General features: G+C 40.0%; 3 protein-coding genes across 3 annotated transcripts; all 3 read right to left on the bottom strand.

Moving 5' to 3' along the window:
- Positions 1-11,994: 11,994 nt before the first annotated feature.
- On the bottom strand, positions 11,995-12,213 carry Smp_204430 (unnamed protein product; the record flags this gene model as incomplete). Its single annotated transcript, XM_018790717.1, has 1 exon — positions 11,995-12,213. The coding sequence occupies one exon, from the start codon at positions 12,211-12,213 to the stop codon at positions 11,995-11,997; it is 219 nt and encodes a 72-aa protein (XP_018645960.1).
- Positions 12,214-17,931: 5,718 nt separating this feature from the next.
- Positions 17,932-18,249, bottom strand: Smp_004530 (hypothetical protein; the record flags this gene model as incomplete). The annotated part of the gene is made up of 1 exon (XM_018790716.1): positions 17,932-18,249. One exon carries the CDS (start codon positions 18,247-18,249, stop codon positions 17,932-17,934), a length of 318 nt encoding a protein of 105 aa, XP_018645959.1.
- A 255-nt stretch (positions 18,250-18,504) lies between these two features.
- Positions 18,505-18,777, bottom strand: Smp_004540 (hypothetical protein; the record flags this gene model as incomplete). The annotated part of the gene is made up of 1 exon (XM_018790715.1): positions 18,505-18,777. The coding sequence occupies one exon, from the start codon at positions 18,775-18,777 to the stop codon at positions 18,505-18,507; it is 273 nt and encodes a 90-aa protein (XP_018645958.1).

Below are 18,777 nucleotides of genomic sequence, written 5' to 3'. Positions count from 1 at the left end.
GTGTGCTGGCTTGAGACGATCAATGCTGACTGTTTCGATGCGGCCACGTCGATCAACCTTGAAGGTCTTTTCGTGACGGGAAATCACGTGAAAAGGTCCTTCGTAAGGCTGTTGTAGAGGTTTGCGTACCGAATCTACTCGTATGAAAACATGTGAACAGGTAGATAACTCTCGAGGGAGAGCGACCTGTCGATGTTGTATACGAGTTGACACCGGAGTCAGTGTTCGCATGAATGCAGACAGTCGTTGGACGTAGTCTGATTCGCCGAACTTAGTGCTGCTCTGTGGTGTGAAAAATTCCCCAGGCAGACGCAATGTCGTGCCGTAAACAAGTTCAGCGGCGGAACATTGAATATCTGCCTTTAGACTCGTTCTGATTCCCAGGAGGACGAGCGGAAGGGTTTCGTACCAATTGTTGTTTTCGTGTGCTCGAAGAGCACTTTTAAGTTGGCGATGAAACCGTTCAACTAAACCGTTTGATGCTGGATGGTAGGCGGTAGTGCGTATGCGTTCCGTACCAAGCAGCCGTGTTAGTGAGGAGAATAATGCGGACTCAAATTGTTGTCCTCGGTCAGTCGTGACAGTCGAGGGACAACCGTACATAGCTATCCATCGTTCTACGAAGCGGTGAGCAACTGTCTCCGCCGTAATAGACGTGATGGGAATAGCTTCGGGCCATCTTGTGAAACGATCAATGCATGTGAGTATGTGATCATACCCGTGCGATGGTGGTAATGGTCCTACAATGTCTATGTGAACGTGATCGAAGCGAGCATCAGGCGTAGCGAAAGTGCCAATAGGGGCAGCTACGTGCCTGTGCACTTTTGATCGTTGACATTGTAAGCATTGCTTTACCCACATACGGACATCTTTATTCATTGACGGCCAGACGTATCGTGCAGCTATGAGGCGTAGGGTGGCTGCGATACCAGGATGAGATAGACCATGAAGAGCATCAAAGACGAGACGGCGATAAGCGGAGACCCAATGTTAGACCCATCAGAGCTTCTAGCGGGATTTCTACATCTACTTCGGATCCCACGCTAGGTGCACCTGAGACCTCATTCTCACGTCCCAGTCAACAGCACGTGTCATCTGCCCCGTCTACGGACGAGACTTCCGTCTCACGTCCAGACCTGCAGACCACACCGCCCTTGACTGCGGATGAGATTGCAGGCTCACGAGGTTCGAACGAGACTACCGTCTCACGTTCTGGTCGCCGAGTACGCTTACCCGTACGCTTTCTCGACTAACCTCATAACCAACTACGGATACAGTTAAACAAATACAGTAAAACAATCTCTGGTACAATTGGTTACAATAATAATAATTGTTTCTATTATTCCAATCGTGTTCTTATCGAGACTGGCCGGTCACTACACGTGAATAGCTTAACATAGAACAAGAAGAGAAGTTGTGGAGGTTTCACTTTGCTTTTCCGTCAATTAGATAGATGACGGACCTTTTTTTGTGTAAATCATTGTTAAGCAAGTTGATATTCAGTAGGTGACACAATCCACCTTCGGAAAGAAAATCATCAAGAAGACTTCGGAACCGGGTTGTAGTTTCACTGCATCGGAGGTTCACTGACAGTCTGTTCCACATGGTAGAGTAGTTGTATTCTGCAACATGTCCCTGACGGACTACTTTGCAATTTGAAATGTTAAATGCAAGTCAGCTGTCACATGTCCAACTGTGAACTTGAGCCAGATCCTTCTGAAGTGCCAGTTTATCTTCTTGGTAGCATACTCCTCTTCAGAGTTTGTCCTTTAACACTCAAAATCTTTTTCATAGGCTTATATAAACTTATTGATATTCTGCTCTCGCCTCCTTTAGTATCGGTATGGTTCCAGGTATTTCGTAATGTTCAGTGAGTGACAGTCTAGCCATTTCAACTCGCAATTTCTATTCCGTTGCATGGTTTTTTGTGGATCTACGGATCTTCTTGTTTGGTTGAGTGTGTTTGTCTAAGAATTGTAAGGTTTCTGGACACTAGTAGCTATCACCTTGCCAGGCAGGAGGTCCATTGATTGCAATGTGAAAATATAAGTGATCATTCGATTGCTGAGGGAAGACGATCGTTTTAAGAATAAATAAGTAATTTACTTAAATGGTAATGTGTGACAACGGAACTGAAATAATAAGATAGTAAACAGAAATGGAAGACATGAGAAGTAGTTACTGACGTGTAGCAATGATGGCCGTGGTGATTTACGAGACACACCAGGCGGCTGGTTTGAGAGACGGATTGTAATCCATAGGTGGGGATAACTCATTATGAGGAAAAGTTAAAGCGCACCTCAGTGTTGATGACAGCCGTGTTTCCGTGACAACGATAACCTCCAGGTCTAAATGAATGCATATATTTCTAAATTTTCTTCGTTTACCCCTGTCCTCTTACGTTACCACATCGGTTTGTGTCATTACCTGATGATCCTCTTCTTTCTGGTTTTTAACAGACTTCTGTTTAAGGTGCGCCATCCAATTCCACGAGCAATGGCAGCTACAGCGTTTTAATCTGTATAGTGTGTCGCACAAACGAGATTGTGGTTTGTGTTCTGTACAGTTGGTTAATGCTAAAGCATTTGCAAGAACATTCTGATTGCATTAGAAGGGTCAGAGTTTTTTCTGAAGCGATAACCGCTCACATATATTCTACCAATTTGATTCACTGCATGACCTTTGCCCTCCGACTGGTTTTCATGTTTTTTTACTTCGCTAAATTTCCACATGCCCAAAGGTCATACTCTGGTACTATAGTAACAAATTTTGTACAGAGTTTTCTTGAGTTGCTTGTTCTAACACAAATGTCAAGTTACCTGCAATTCCGTCTTCTTCCTGTCTTAGCCGTCGAAGTTTGATGTGCTGAGTATAATTGGCCGTCTTCAGTTCCGAAAAAAATCGTTTCCGTTCCTAATAATGTGAAGCCGTAGGCCTCATTGGACCCCGATGGAAAGACACAATAAGGATAGCTACTAAGTGTTGCTAATAAGCTTGAACGCCTACTAGAGCTAGCAGTGAACAAAGAGAACGATTTTCTCAAACATGCTGGAATAGTAAATTGAGTGTGTGAGCGGTTCTTTGTGAGGACCATTTCAAATCAATTATACTTATCTGTATTTGTAAATCTCAAAAGTAAATGAATTTTCGTAAACACCTGTTACATTGTCTTAACCAGGACTCAAAAGTAGCACTTAAGGAAGTTTCTGAAGAACACCAACGATTAATGAACGTTCAAACACGACACTGGTGGGCAAAACAGCTTTAGCATTCAAGCAGTTCAAAATAAAGTCCGTTCCTGTTTTAAGACCACAACATCCACATCATTACACGGAAAATTATCAAAAAGGAAGTCTAAAGTAAACTCACACTTGAGGAAGATGATGATCCAGTGTTCTGGTCAAAAAACCGGTTCCTTATATATAGTCACCACATGTGGACTCAGAACTTCAACGTCTAGAAAAACAAGGTTTTTCTATCACCAATTTTATTCTCAGCTTGGTTAACTCTGATAGTAGTCATCCACAAACCAAATGGCACAGTGCGGATCTGTGTGGACGTCTCAACTGAATTGAATGCTGCTCTAGGAAAATATCATCATTCCTTGCCAGTTCCAGATGATCTTTTTACTACTTTAGAGGGTGGAAGATACTTCGCAAAACTAGGTCTAGCTTAAGTTTATCTGCAATTAGAGGTTGACTGGTCATGACATGAATAATTAACGGCAAAAACACAAATCGAGGTTTATTTCAGCATAATCGACTGCTTTTTGGAGTGAAGACGACGTTTGCGATATTCCAGCAATTAATAGATACCATATCAACTGGTATTACTGGTGTAATGATTTATTTTCACGATATACTTATTGAAGATACCACCAGTATTGTAGTTTGACAACTATTAACTGGTAACACCTTCTATATTTGAATCGTCCCCCACTCGGTTAAAATCAGAAGTCAGATGTGAAGGGGTTGTTATCAATATATCGAGAACCGGTTGCTTGATTTTCACCATTACCTTTGAAGTAGACTCTTCTTTACTTTTTACTTGAGGGCGACTCAAGAGGCAGGTGAGTAAACACCTGATAGCCGGTCTGAGCATGGAAAAATCGTACCTCACCAACATGGTGTTGGATAGCCCACTCGCGGCACTTCCTCAGATATTCTTATTCCACATTCTCACACTTTCTTTTGAAAGCACGCAGCAAACCGTCAGCGATAGTTGTAGAAAAGATCACATGCTACAAAATAAGATGACAAGCTAGTAAATGAAGAGACATCCATGGACTATCGTTGAAAGCGTTAGTCGTAACTGATTGTAAGTCAAATAGTGAGCGAGTTGATAATTTCGCCTTGGGATGAGAAATAGAACTAAGGTGTTTTCAAAAGATAGGTTAATCGAACCGACGTTCCTACGGAAGTCGATTCTAAGGGGAAGCTAATGTAACAGCTCAGGTTGGTTGGTTAAGAGTTGACCCCAAACAACCAAGCATATGCTAAAACAGTATTGTTCAAGTATTCATTCACTTCCTTACTTTTTGTAAGCGTTATATTCCCTACTATCTTATATTGAATGTTGAGAGCCTTTGTTTGTCTGAACAGATAATCCCACGCTCCACTGTGACTGCGCGAAGATCGAAATAAAGACCTATTCACTACTTCTCTGGTTTCTTCTATCAATAGCACGAGGGTTACCTCAAGGCACGAAAGCAGTATAGGATGTGTCTCCGTTTTTCGGAGTGGTAGGTTATGGTGTTTAAGGAATGGTGCTATGTCCAACGTCGTAACTGCCGCTACTACGGCGACTGGATTGATTGTTTCGCACTTCATCGAAGATTCGACACTGGATTGCAGTCCTGTCATCGGTGATTCTAACATTTTTAAGTGTTGGACTACGCCTTTGTAAAGACTGACTATTAAGGAGGTGACTGGATTCTGTGATACTACTAAACTGAAATGGGTTAGGACAAGAGGCTTTAGTCTGTGCTTCACGTAATCTTCTTCTTACACAACAAGATTGCGACGATCTACATTCTTGTAGTACAGTACTTTTAGCAAACTTTAAGTTCATACTATCAGGTATGTTATACACAATGGAATTGTGTATACACTGAAGTCTTTTCAACACTTCAGATGATGTGTGGTCAGTTATTTTTTCAATGTTTTTTATAATTTTGAGACTAGAATTTTCTGCAACACTGATTAAATATTTATACGGTAATAGGTCTTGAATAGTTTGGATGAGGCTAGATTTTATTTGACTGGTTTTAGAACTAACACTGTTGAGATTATTAGGGTCTATGTAGTCGCAGACATATTTGTTGCATGTGTCTACCAGGTGGCTACCTTGTGCCTACTTAGTTGAGAGGTGAGGTATATATCTGGGTGAAAAGTCGAGATCTACGTCATCGGGCTGGCTAGTGTAGGTAGGCCTATGTGCACTCTGTTGGCCGCCACGCGGGATGGCCGATTGTGGACCTACTGTGTGTATGGGGTCAACTGCGCTGTCTAAATACCGCTCACAACATGTGATACGTGGGCTGCCCATTAGTGTCGACTCACCTGACATTAGACGAATCTTATTTATATCTACAAGCGAGATGCAAGGTAGTGAGTTCGTATTAAATGGGCAGCGACTGTTATATTTTTACTTACTAGATGTGTAAAGTTCTATGGTAGGATCAGATCCAATATCAGTTAAGAGCTAGTGTGTTATCGAAATGAGGACAGCGTGGGAAATAGCGAACTTAATGTACGACGTCGAGTCACAAAATGAGGTGTCAAATTATTAGAATCCTATCAGAAATGAAGTATTTCTCGCTAATAAATGCTGTTAAATTAAAAGGGAACACTAATAAGAAGACAAAATATGACCGCGTACAAAAGCTAAAACCTTCAGAGGAAGCGCTACTAGTGAAGGTTTAACAATAAGCAAAGTTACCAATGATATACCAAAAAGAGTTAACACTACACATCTAAGCGTCTGTCCATGAGTAACGCAAAAAGTAACAAGTCACATCTACACTATAAGTGGTGTATTAAATGACAAAATGATGACAATTGTTATGAAATGAATGCTACATGTGAGCTGCTTCTCGAGATAGCAACCACAAATGAGTTCACGTGATTAACAAACGTTCCTCTGCACACGGTGGTACCCGTGGCGTAATGAGAAAGATTAGGCCCAATAGTATTTTTTAACAATGATCTGGGCGAGAGGTTATCATCAGTGTTGATATGCTAGTCCTTCTAATGAAATCTTACTATTTTTACGACAACCATTTCACCTCCTGCTTTGTGAAATACTTTCTTTGCTTCTTAATTCGACGGCCTACTTTTCCTGTCGTTTTTTCTTCATGTTAATAAATTTTCTGTGATACAACTTTGTGTCACTCCTAGTATTTCCCTTGGAATTTTAAAAATGTTCAGGAAGATGTCCTAATGGGTCTTCTTTTGGTATTTTGCTTAACCGGTTCTTTTGGCGTTTCCATTTCTCTAATGCCACTTCAAAAATGACTTTCTCTCCCTGACATAATATTTTTCTTTTTACCTAAGATTCTTTTTTAGGTTTGTAATCATGGACGTGCACAATATGTCTCGGTCTAATGTAAAAGGTATTCTTTTTGTCCCTTTTTCTCAGCTAGCTTCGTTGCATCTTTTATTGTCCGTAACTTTCATTTCCCCAATGAATTTCGTTGTGGCTATCCGTTGTTGGGTGTACTTCTGTATGTGAGTTGAAATCGTTGAGCGATTTCTTTCATAGCTTTTTTCTCCTGACGCTTTACAGACGGCTCTTTTAAATTTGTCCGTGGAGCGTTCAGCTTTGCCATTAAATTTTGGGTGGTGCGGTGTACAGCGAACGTAGACGTTAGCATTTTGATTGCAAGAATCACTGAACGTGTGAGATGTAAATTGGAATCCATTATCAGTGACCACAGTCTCTGGAAGTCAATGCAAGCAAATATATATTCCTTATTACTTCCAAAGGTTTTTGCGTCGTTGGAGGAACTGATGGATGGATTTTAGGGCACCTTGAATATGCATCTAATAAAACTAAATAGTAAACTCTTCCTCTAGTACCCGAAAAATCAAGATGTAATCCGGAACATGGATGTTCTGGCTCTGGTCAGTTTACCGGTTTAACCTTTGCTCAGTGTTTCTGATGCACACTGGCATTGTTCACACTTGTTTTTATGTCTTCTACCTGAGAGTCCCTTTTCGACCAGTATGTGTAACTGTGTTTAATTGATTTCATTCAACATATTTCTGCATTTCCGTTATGGAATTGTTTAACTACAATCCTCCATAATTCTTGTGGTATCACTACGTGTTTACCAAACACAGGTCATTCTCCAACTGTGCACAGAGATTGACGCCGTTGAAATATGTGCTTTCATTCCTCATCTGAAGGCGATGGCCATTAATTTTAAAGATAATGAATCGTCCTTTGGGTCTTCGAGTCTCTCCATGTGCCGTTTGCCACTTAGAAAGTCGTTATGGGAATGGCTCTCACTTCATCTATGAAGTGTCGTTTGCGTACTCTCTATTAGAAATCACAACAACAATGTTCGTTAGTATTAGGCAGATTACCTAGCAAGCAAGAAAGAGCGTTTTCTGACCCAAATTTAATATCACACGATACTGAATGCAGAAATCATATCCTAGCAGTGCTACTGCCCACCCCTGAAGCCGGTCAGCCGAATGCTCCAGTATTCCAAACTCCGAACCAAAAACTGCAAGTAAGGGCTTGTGATCAGCGAACAATGTGAAATGTCTGTCATAAAGCCTTTTGTGAATACAGCGTACAACAAAAAACGCTCGCCGAAGTATTTCTCTTCAGATGTTAGTAATGTATAGGCACTAAACCCCCTAACCACACGACCTTTGAAGTCGAGTATATGATTACTGAAAAGATTTTTATTGAACAATTCATACGAGAAGAAGGCCAACAATTTAGAATGCGGGAACATTCTATTCAATTCAACAGAGTAGCATTGCTCAGTCTTGCGAACTTGGTCATTCTGTAGAGCCCGCCTTTATTCACCTTAAATATAGTATTCTATCTTCAGCCTATATGTGTTCTTCAGAAGTACTGGGTATATATTTCCAATTGTCACGATAGAATAAGTCAGTGTGAACAATGATGTGACTTCCACGTAAGATCTTATACATTAAATTTTAACATCATAGCAAATCTACAGTTTTAGGATTAGATCTATTTTTAGATTAGTACCAATAAAGGACTTAGATTACTATAGATTGGTAAAAGATGAGACCCGAATGGTGCTCTCAATTGTTCAGAAGCTGTTTGACATTGATTGTTTTGTTCTCACTTTGTATTCTTTTCAAGTAGATAATTAAGTAGTGCTCGCTTTTCATGCGGAGATGACAAAAACGCAGCGAAATAACTGATGAACACGAAGAACGAACATATGGTCAGTAGGTCGTATAGGAGAGGCATTTTATCGATAGCTTGGATATTCTCAAGATCGAGACGTCTTCCAAAACTATTAAACATGAATTCAAGGTACTATGCAGACCTTAGAAAGAATTGACATTTTCTGGTCGCAACCTGAAACCATTTTCCTTTTTACAGTTCATCATGACTGTGATTCGGTCATACAACTCTTCTGAAGATATTGGAACTATAATGTAGTTGTAAATAATTCCCCAAAATCAATAGCTTTTTAAGTGTTAGACATCGGATGCTGACCACATTAGTTTTAGTGGACATGTTTAACTGAAGGCGTTCGGTCATACATCTGCACCAGATCACGTTATAGCCCAGCATGGGAAACATCTCCAACGCTCACTAGCCACATTAGAGCAACCGGTTCTCGATATATTGATAACAACCCCTTCACATCTGACTTCTGATTTTAACCGAGTGGGGGACGATTCAAATATAGAAGGTGTTACCAGTTAATAGTTGTCAAACTACAATACTGGTGGTATCTTCAATAAGTATATCGTGAAAATAAATCATTACACCAGTAATACCAGTTGATATGGTATCTATTAATTGCTGGGATATCGCAAACGTCGTCTTCACTCCAAAAAGCAGTCGATTATGCTGAAATAAACCTCGATTTGTGTTTTTGCCGTTAATTATTCATGTCATGACCAGTCAACCTCTAATTGCAGATAAACTTAAGCTAGACCTAGTTTTGCGAAGTATCTTCCACCCTCTAAAGTAGTAAAAAGATCATCTGGAACTGGCAAGGAATGATGATATTTTCCTAGAGCAGCATTCAATTCAGTTGAGACGTCCACACAGATCCGCACTGTGCCATTTGGTTTGTGGATGACTACTATCAGAGTTAACCAAGCTGAGAATAAAATTGGTGATAGAAAAACCTTGTTTTTCTAGACGTTGAAGTTCTGAGTCCACATGTGGTGACTATATATAAGGAACCGGTTTTTTGACCAGAACACTGGATCATCATCTTCCTCAAGTGTGAGTTTACTTTAGACTTCCTTTTTGATAATTTTCCGTGTAATGATGTGGATGTTGTGGTCTTAAAACAGGAACGGACTTTATTTTGAACTGCTTGAATGCTAAAGCTGTTTTGCCCACCAGTGTCATGTTTGAACGTTCATTAATCGTTGGTGTTCTTCAGAAACTTCCTTAAGTGCTACTTTTGAGTCCTGGTTAAGACAATGTAACAGGTGTTTACGAAAATTCATTTACTTTTGAGATTTACAAATACAGATAAGTATAATTGATTTGAAATGGTCCTCACAAAGAACCGCTCACACACTCAATTTACTATTCCAGCATGTTTGAGAAAATCGTTCTCTTTGTTCACTGCTAGCTCTAGTAGGCGTTCAAGCTTATTAGCAACACTTAGTAGCTATCCTTATTGTGTCTTTCCATCGGGGTCCAATGAGGCCTACGGCTTCACATTATTAGGAACGGAAACGATTTTTTTCGGAACTGAAGACGGCCAATTATACTCAGCACATCAAACTTCGACGGCTAAGACAGGAAGAAGACGGAATTGCAGGTAACTTGACATTTGTGTTAGAACAAGCAACTCAAGAAAACTCTGTACAAAATTTGTTACTATAGTACCAGAGTATGACCTTTGGGCATGTGGAAATTTAGCGAAGTAAAAAAACATGAAAACCAGTCGGAGGGCAAAGGTCATGCAGTGAATCAAATTGGTAGAATATATGTGAGCGGTTATCGCTTCAGAAAAAACTCTGACCCTTCTAATGCAATCAGAATGTTCTTGCAAATGCTTTAGCATTAACCAACTGTACAGAACACAAACCACAATCTCGTTTGTGCGACACACTATACAGATTAAAACGCTGTAGCTGCCATTGCTCGTGGAATTGGATGGCGCACCTTAAACAGAAGTCTGTTAAAAACCAGAAAGAAGAGGATCATCAGGTAATGACACAAACCGATGTGGTAACGTAAGAGGACAGGGGTAAACGAAGAAAATTTAGAAATATATGCATTCATTTAGACCTGGAGGTTATCGTTGTCACGGAAACACGGCTGTCATCAACACTGAGGTGCGCTTTAACTTTTCCTCATAATGAGTTATCCCCACCTATGGATTACAATCCGTCTCTCAAACCAGCCGCCTGGTGTGTCTCGTAAATCACCACGGCCATCATTGCTACACGTCAGTAACTACTTCTCATGTCTTCCATTTCTGTTTACTATCTTATTATTTCAGTTCCGTTGTCACACATTACCATTTAAGTAAATTACTTATTTATTCTTAAAACGATCGTCTTCCCTCAGCAATCGAATGATCACTTATATTTTCACATTGCAATCAATGGACCTCCTGCCTGGCAAGGTGATAGCTACTAGTGTCCAGAAACCTTACAATTCTTAGACAAACACACTCAACCAAACAAGAAGATCCGTAGATCCACAAAAAACCATGCAACGGAATAGAAATTGCGAGTTGAAATGGCTAGACTGTCACTCACTGAACATTACGAAATACCTGGAACCATACCGATACTAAAGGAGGCGAGAGCAGAATATCAATAAGTTTATATAAGCCTATGAAAAAGATTTTGAGTGTTAAAGGACAAACTCTGAAGAGGAGTATGCTACCAAGAAGATAAACTGGCACTTCAGAAGGATCTGGCTCAAGTTCACAGTTGGACATGTGACAGCTGACTTGCATTTAACATTTCAAATTGCAAAGTAGTCCGTCAGGGACATGTTGCAGAATACAACTACTCTACCATGTGGAACAGACTGTCAGTGAACCTCCGATGCAGTGAAACTACAACCCGGTTCCGAAGTCTTCTTGATGATTTTCTTTCCGAAGGTGGATTGTGTCACCTACTGAATATCAACTTGCTTAACAATGATTTACACAAAAAAAGGTCCGTCATCTATCTAATTGACGGAAAAGCAAAGTGAAACCTCCACAACTTCTCTTCTTGTTCTATGTTAAGCTATTCACGTATTTCGCGTCTCTTTTATTTCTATCCCCTTAGTTTCTTCCTTTCCTTCACAACACTTATGTACCCATAAGATGTTTATGAGTAATAATAATAAATAACAGACCACCGTCAAACAATCACACACGTTCACCGGCCTGGTAAGTTTTTATAGATGGTTCGAACCGAAATGCGCGACTCTTATGAGACCCTCAGCAGACCAACTTTATTTAAATGCAAAAACCATCAAGTTGGATGGCAACGCGACCAAAGCAATCCCCACAGTTAGGAAACTTATCGCCAAGGCAACATTGTTCGCACATCAGAACATCGAACTACTCTTGAGTATCGCAGTAGACACATTCGGCTTAACAATCAGAGGAGTCTTACAACAATGTGTAAAAACATCTGACACCCCAGAAGTTTAAACCTAACGAGTTTGCCCTTGGTAAACACTCTTCTGAAAGCTTCCTTTGTTCATCATCGTCTAGTCGTCTTTCCTTACTATAAGGGGCCATGCGGTAGAATATAGTATTGGAAAACAGGTGCAGTGAAAATTTAGATTCATCGTAAACTACATCGTTTTATCAACATTTCCAGTCGTCCTAGAAAAGAACAGGGAAGGATATGTTATTACATGTCGAATTACACTCGTATGTGCGGTAAGACAAGACGGGCTAAAAAATGCATATACATGCGTTTCATAAACATGCAATAGAGTAAAAACGATTCTTCCAGGGAGACTTTTCCCTATTTTCTGAAGGAATAAAAGCTTACACACATGAGCAAGCATATTACCAACAAAAAGATCTTGTTCACTTGAAACAAATATATAAATAACACCAAAATTAGTTCTTTTTGTTTTATTGACATAATACAAATAAAATTCGAGAGTTTTGTAGTGTCTTGTGTGCACTAATTGTCTAGGTGTCCCTGAAACCTTTTCGTGCCTTAAGGTAACCCTCGTGCTATTGATAGAAGAAACCAGAGAAGTAGTGAATAGGTCTTTATTTCGATCTTCGCGCAGTCACAGTGGAGCGTGGGATTATCTGTTCAGACAAACAAAGGCTCTCAACATTCAATATAAGATAGTAGGGAATATAACGCTTACAAAAAGTAAGGAAGTGAATGAATACTTGAACAATACTGTTTTAGCATATGCTTGGTTGTTTGGGGTCAACTCTTAACCAACCAACCTGAGCTGTTACATTAGCTTCCCCTTAGAATCGACTTCCGTAGGAACGTCGGTTCGATTAACCTATCTTTTGAAAACACCTTAGTTCTATTTCTCATCCCAAGGCGAAATTATCAACTCGCTCACTATTTGACTTACAATCAGTTACGACTAACGCTTTCAACGATAGTCCATGGATGTCTCTTCATTTACTAGCTTGTCATCTTATTTTGTAGCATGTGATCTTTTCTACAACTATCGCTGACGGTTTGCTGCGTGCTTTCAAAAGAAAGTGTGAGAATGTTGAATAAGAATATCTGAGGAAGTGCCGCGAGTGGGCTATCCAACACCATGTTGGTGAGGTACGATTTTTCCATGCTCAGACCGGCTATCAGGTGTTTACTCACCTGCCTCTTGAGTCGCCCTCAAGTAAAAAGTAAAGAAGAGTCTACTTCAAAGGTAATGGTGAAAATCAAGCAAACCTGAAGAACTGCTCCACTGCCTGCATAAAATAATAAGATACAAAATGGAAATACATAAATGCAATTGATAATTGTTCGGTTCATGTAAGTGCTTGGTCTCCAGAACGGGTTGGTATTCTGGAAGGAAATAGACATAGTGTAGATATCTTGTGCACGAAGAACCATGAAAACAACAAAAAAACTCTTTTGTAATGCATATATGTAAAAGGGTGAACTTGCTAGAAGTTGGACTCTTTAACAAAATCGATCAAATGCATGACCCTGAGCCAGTGATGACCGTCTTTTACAACTAGGTGCGTAACCAAGGGTGCATCAGAGTAATCCACAAAACGGAAACGAATATACGGTTAAGAAGCAAAAAAAATTGTGTGGAGTATGCGGATCAAGTACAGTTGTGTCAAATACCCTTTTCTGGTTTGATTTAGGTATGCATGATATATTGAAGCAATATTTCGTCAATTCATCCAAGTAACGAATTGGTTTGCACCTCAGGAGTGTGTAAGTCCTATTACTCATTAGTATTATGAATGATTAGTCGATAAAATGAAAAATTGCAGTCATTCCCCCGTGGTTTGATGTGGTCTAATGGCTAGGCACACGGTCCAGCATTCAGGAGGGCAGAGGTTCGAGTGCGTGAGGCCTGCGTTTTTGTTCATCAAAACCCCCTTCAATACGACGTTTGTTGGCCATAAGTTGCTCAGATATGAGAGAAAGATAACAAGAGGACGGATTGATATGTCAAAGTGCCATATTGGAACAGTACAAGTTCTTTGTTTGTATTAATAATAATACCATAGAAAAAAAAACACTACAAGTTCGGTAGATTTCCATTTTACGTTATAATTAAACCAACGAGAAAAAAAAGTACACATATAAGCTATTGACATAACATGTCTTTTTTATAACGCTAGTGTTAAGTTCCAGGGTTTTGTATGGGCCACTAATAATAATTGGTTTAACGTTAACATAGCTACGATAGTCATATCGTCAGTTCAATGTTATGATTACTTAACAGTTCCTTTATAAGTTGTGTTTAAAATTAGGTATGTGGAATCAACGCGGCTAAGATAGTAACCTTACAGTAACGCACTGTACTATATCTTCACGGTTATTGATTCTTAAATGTCAGAAATTTAAAAAAAATCTGAATATTGCCAATAAAGATGGGTTATATGATCACACTAAAAAGCATGCTGCAGGAAAACTGGTTAAGTCATTACGTAAGTTTCCTAAACATGAAAAAAAATGATGAGAACTTTAATAAGTACTTGACCATGGTTTAATCCAAAATGTTTTGTCTAAAAAAAACACTTATTAATAGTAGTATTAATCGTATCAAGCTACTAAACATATCTTCGACCGAAAACTTTTAGAATTAGTTCATATGGTATATATGTATAGCCAGTCTATGTGAAAAATGTATACAGATATATAAGAAGTACAACCAACATAGTTAATTAACCAGAGAAAGAAATTATAAAACTCGCCTGGGTTGCTTTTTGAATTCGTTGTATTTGCCAGTGTTAGTTGTATGAGTTTGATTAAAATCCTCAGCCATCGTTTCGGAATACCTAGCTTATGTGTCCAGTATTTAAAAAAATATTTAACATAACACTTATATATCAAAAGTAAAAGGTCTGGGGAGTTGTATGTGAGGCGGAATGAGGAAAAAAAAGTATTTTTAAGTAGATGCAGGGTCTGATTAGCTACGTGGTTAGATTTTATCCTGCAGCCGAAACTGTCAACATCCTTGACTGACTAATCGGATGTGCCCAGCGAACCGTTCTAGTCATTTGTAAAAATTTATCATCTTTACATTTCGATTCCGTAATGGATTTGTCAGTTAAACGATCTAACAACACGTATGGTGGTTCATGATCTAGATAAGCCGGCTTTAGCCTATCAATACTTACTGTGTCGATGTTTCCATGTTTTTCTATCACGAAATATTTAGATTTTCTTGAGACGACTTTGAAAGGACCTTCAAATGGAGGACTGAGTGGTGCTTTTATTTTGTCACATCTTATCCAGACGTGCGTGCAATTGCTTAGGTCTTTAGGTATATATACGGCGCGCGATTGTTCACGAGTATTAATCGGCTTAAGTTTAGACATGTGGTCCCGTAGTTGATCTACATAATTTTCTAAATTAAGTTTTTGACTGTTAGTATTAGGGTTCATAAATTCACCTGGTAGTCTCAGAGTTGTTCCGAAAACCAGTTCCGCAGCTGAACACTGTGCGTCAGTTTTGACAGATGTTCGTATTCCCAACATAACTAACGGTAGGAATTCTGTCCACTGATTGGGGTTTGAGTGAGATATAAGGGCGGTTTTTAGCTGACGGTGAAAACGTTCTACCATCCCATTAGCCTGAGGATGATATGCAGTGCAGCGTATCCTATTGGAGCCTAGAAGTTTAGCCAAGTTATTAAATAGTTCGGATTCGAATTGCGCTTCTCTATCCGTCGTTATTGTTATGGGTGTACCAAAAATGGTTATCCAGTTCTGCATGAAAACTTTGGCTACTGTTTCCGCTGTGATGTCCGTTATCGGGATGGCTATAGGGAATCTGGTAAATCGATCTATGCATGTAAAAAGATAATTAAAACCGTTTGAACGTGGTAAAGGACCTACCAAGTCGATATGCACATGGGCAAGACGTGCATCTGGTTGCGAGAAAACACCTATGGGTGAATTTGTGTGACGATTTATCTTTGATTGTTGACATGCTGAACACTCTCTAACCCATTTGTGTACATCCTTCTGTAAATTCGGCCATATATATCTGGCATTGATTAGTTTTGTTGAAGCTTTTGCGCCAGGATGAGACAAAGAATGAAAGTTATTATATATCAACTTTCGCATACTTTTGGGAACGAAAGGTCGCGGCATTGCCTTGGTCGTGTCACAGTAGATTAGAATACCATCGACAGGTGATGGGAACTGTTTTAAATTAAGACTTGAATTGTTTGTTTTAAGCAGGTTTTGTAGTTCTAGATCCTGCTCTTGTTCGTTTCTCAACGTCTCGAAGTTTACTGTAGACTGCTGTAGCACGTTTATTTCTAGCCTAGATAAAGCATCTGCCGCCTGATTGTCCTGACCTTTGACATGTCGGATATCGCTTGTGAACTGTGATATATAGTCAAGGTGTCGGACTTCTCGAGGTGAGTATTTATCAGCTCTCGCTTTTAGTGCATTCGTTAGTGGTTTGTGATCCGTAAAGACTATAAATTCCCTGCCTTCTAACATGTGTCGGGAGTGTTTAATGGTTAGGTAGATTGCAAGAAGTTCTCGCCCGAAGGTAGAATACCTTGTCTCTGCTGGAGCGAGTCTTTTTGAGAAGAAAGCAATTGGTTTCCAGGCGTTTTTAACCAGTTGGTTAAGGGTACCGCCTACTGCTTTATCTGAAGCATCCACCATCAAAGCAAGTGGGGAAAGAGAATTCGGATACATCAACGTAGTTGCTTGAGCTAATTTATCTTTAAGCTGTTTAATAGCTTCGACAGCGTCAGAAGACAGTTTGAATTCTTTTGGTTTTCCTTCTAGTGAATCTGTCAAAGGTTGCATTAATTGTGCACAACCTGGTATGAATCTGCGATAAAAGTTAATTAGACCTAGAAAACTTCTCAGTTGTGTTAGAGAACTAGGTATGGGGTATTGTTTAATGGTGTCTACTTCTTTTTTGATCGGTTTAATCCCTTCTGAGCTTATTGTGTGACCGAGAAATTCTAAAGTTTGAACACCGAAAACACACTTACTTTGATGTATGTTTATTCCATGTTCATCCAGTCTTTTTAACACTGTTTTTACATGCTGTTCGTGTGATTGCAAATCGGGGCTGGCAATTAACAAGTCGTCTATATACCCCTGCGCAAATGGCATATCTCGAAGTAGATTGTCTATGAATCTTTGAAATGTCTGTGCCGCATTTTTCAGGCCGAATGGCATGCGTACAAACTCGAATAAGCCAAAGGGTGTTGTAATAGCTGTCTTGAGGATATCTTCATCAGCCACTGGAATATTGTGATATGCCCTGACTAAGTCAATTTTAGTGAATATGTTCATACCCTGTAAACTGTTTGTGAAATCTTGGATATGCGGTATTGGGTACCTATCTGGTACGGTTTGATGGTTGAGGGCTCTGTAATCCCCGCACGGTCGCCAGTCACCTTCATTTTTCTTTGGGACCATATGCAAAGGGGATGCCCATTGACTATCAGAGGGACGGATAATACCCAGTTGTAGCATATAATCAAACTCGGTCCTAGCGATTTTGAGCTTATCTGGTGCTAGTCTCCTGGGTTTTGCAAAAACCGGTGCACCTTCGGTTTTGATAGTGTGACTTACTTTTAGTTTGTCTTTAGAAGGCTGTGGGTTTGGTTTAGTTAAGTTTGGAAATTTCGCGAGTATATCTTGGAATTTCGCTGTTGTTACTGGAGGAGTTTGAGTCAAGTTAAGAGAGCTGATGTGACTTTCTTTGCCTTTTGTGTAATACGAAGTTTCTTTTAGTGTTAATCGCCGTTTCTTGGTGTCAACTAGAAATTCGTATCTCTCTAGAAAGTCCATCCCCAGTATTGCCAGATCTAAGTCGGCTACCGTGAAAACCCAAGGGAATTGCCTCCTGAACCCCAAATCTAGGGTTAAGTTTTTCTGCCCAAATGTCGCAATTTTAGTTTTATTTGCAGCTTGAAGTGTAATTGATGATGTTTCTCGACTAATCTCAGTTTTATTTTGAGGGATGATGCTAAGAGCAGCGCCAGTATCCACCAGGAAATTCAAGCCAGAGTTTCTGTCTCTAACATAAAACAAGCGACTGTTTAGGCGCCCCTCCTCAGTCGTCGCGACCTGGGGAGGGGTTACTCGTTTCCCGCTGTCTTAGAATTATGCTTAGGCCAGGCGCATGGTTGCATGCACTTGGTTGAGTTGACACCAAACTTCCAATGGTACCAACAAAACTGCCCAGGTTGTCTGGACATTTGTGACCTGTTTTGTGACTTGGATCGTGGTCGTTGTGGTGACCTGCTCCTGTTTCTATGACCCATTTGCATTCTGGTGACAGCCTCAGTGAGACTCTTAACACTCGCAATGAGTTCTTCTATGACGGGGTCTTTTGCTGATTCTACTTTTTGTGTGTGATTTATTGTGCCTGGTCCAGTTGGAGGACCTCTCTCCATTATTCTATCGGCTATGCGCGCTAAATGAGATAATGAGGTTTCAGGATCTTGTGCATCCAAACAGTGTTGGACGTAGCATGGGAGAGCTTGTATCCATCCTTGTTTTACGACTGCTTCACCCACTGTGTTATCACCCATTAACACTTGGAGGTGACGCAAAAACTGTGACGGCGACCGATCACCTAGTGTTTCACCTTGAAAAAGTCTTTGGATTCTTTGACTATCTGATAATGATAAACGGTTCATTATCTCTCGTTATAAGATGGTGTATGGTTGTGGTGATGGTGGATCTAAAATCAAGTCACGGACTTCTTTGGCGACTGAAGGAGGAAGGATAGAACACAAGTCTCTATAGCGAATCCCTTCAGATTTGATATTGTGTCTCGTGAAATAATGCTCTAGTTGAGCAAACCACAACTCAGGATCACTACGATCAAATTCTGGAAGTCGGGATTTCGTAGTCATAACAGTGTCTATCTCCACTGGTGACAAATCCTCCAGATTATGGGTTTCTATTGAGTCTGACAT

This window comes from Schistosoma mansoni (genome assembly GCF_000237925.1).
Source record: "Schistosoma mansoni, WGS project CABG00000000 data, supercontig 0037, strain Puerto Rico, whole genome shotgun sequence".
In the NCBI taxonomy this organism is placed as follows: domain Eukaryota; kingdom Metazoa; phylum Platyhelminthes; class Trematoda; order Strigeidida; family Schistosomatidae; genus Schistosoma; species Schistosoma mansoni.
Note: the sequence above shows the minus strand (reverse complement) of the source record. Positions and strands in the feature narration are given on the sequence as shown.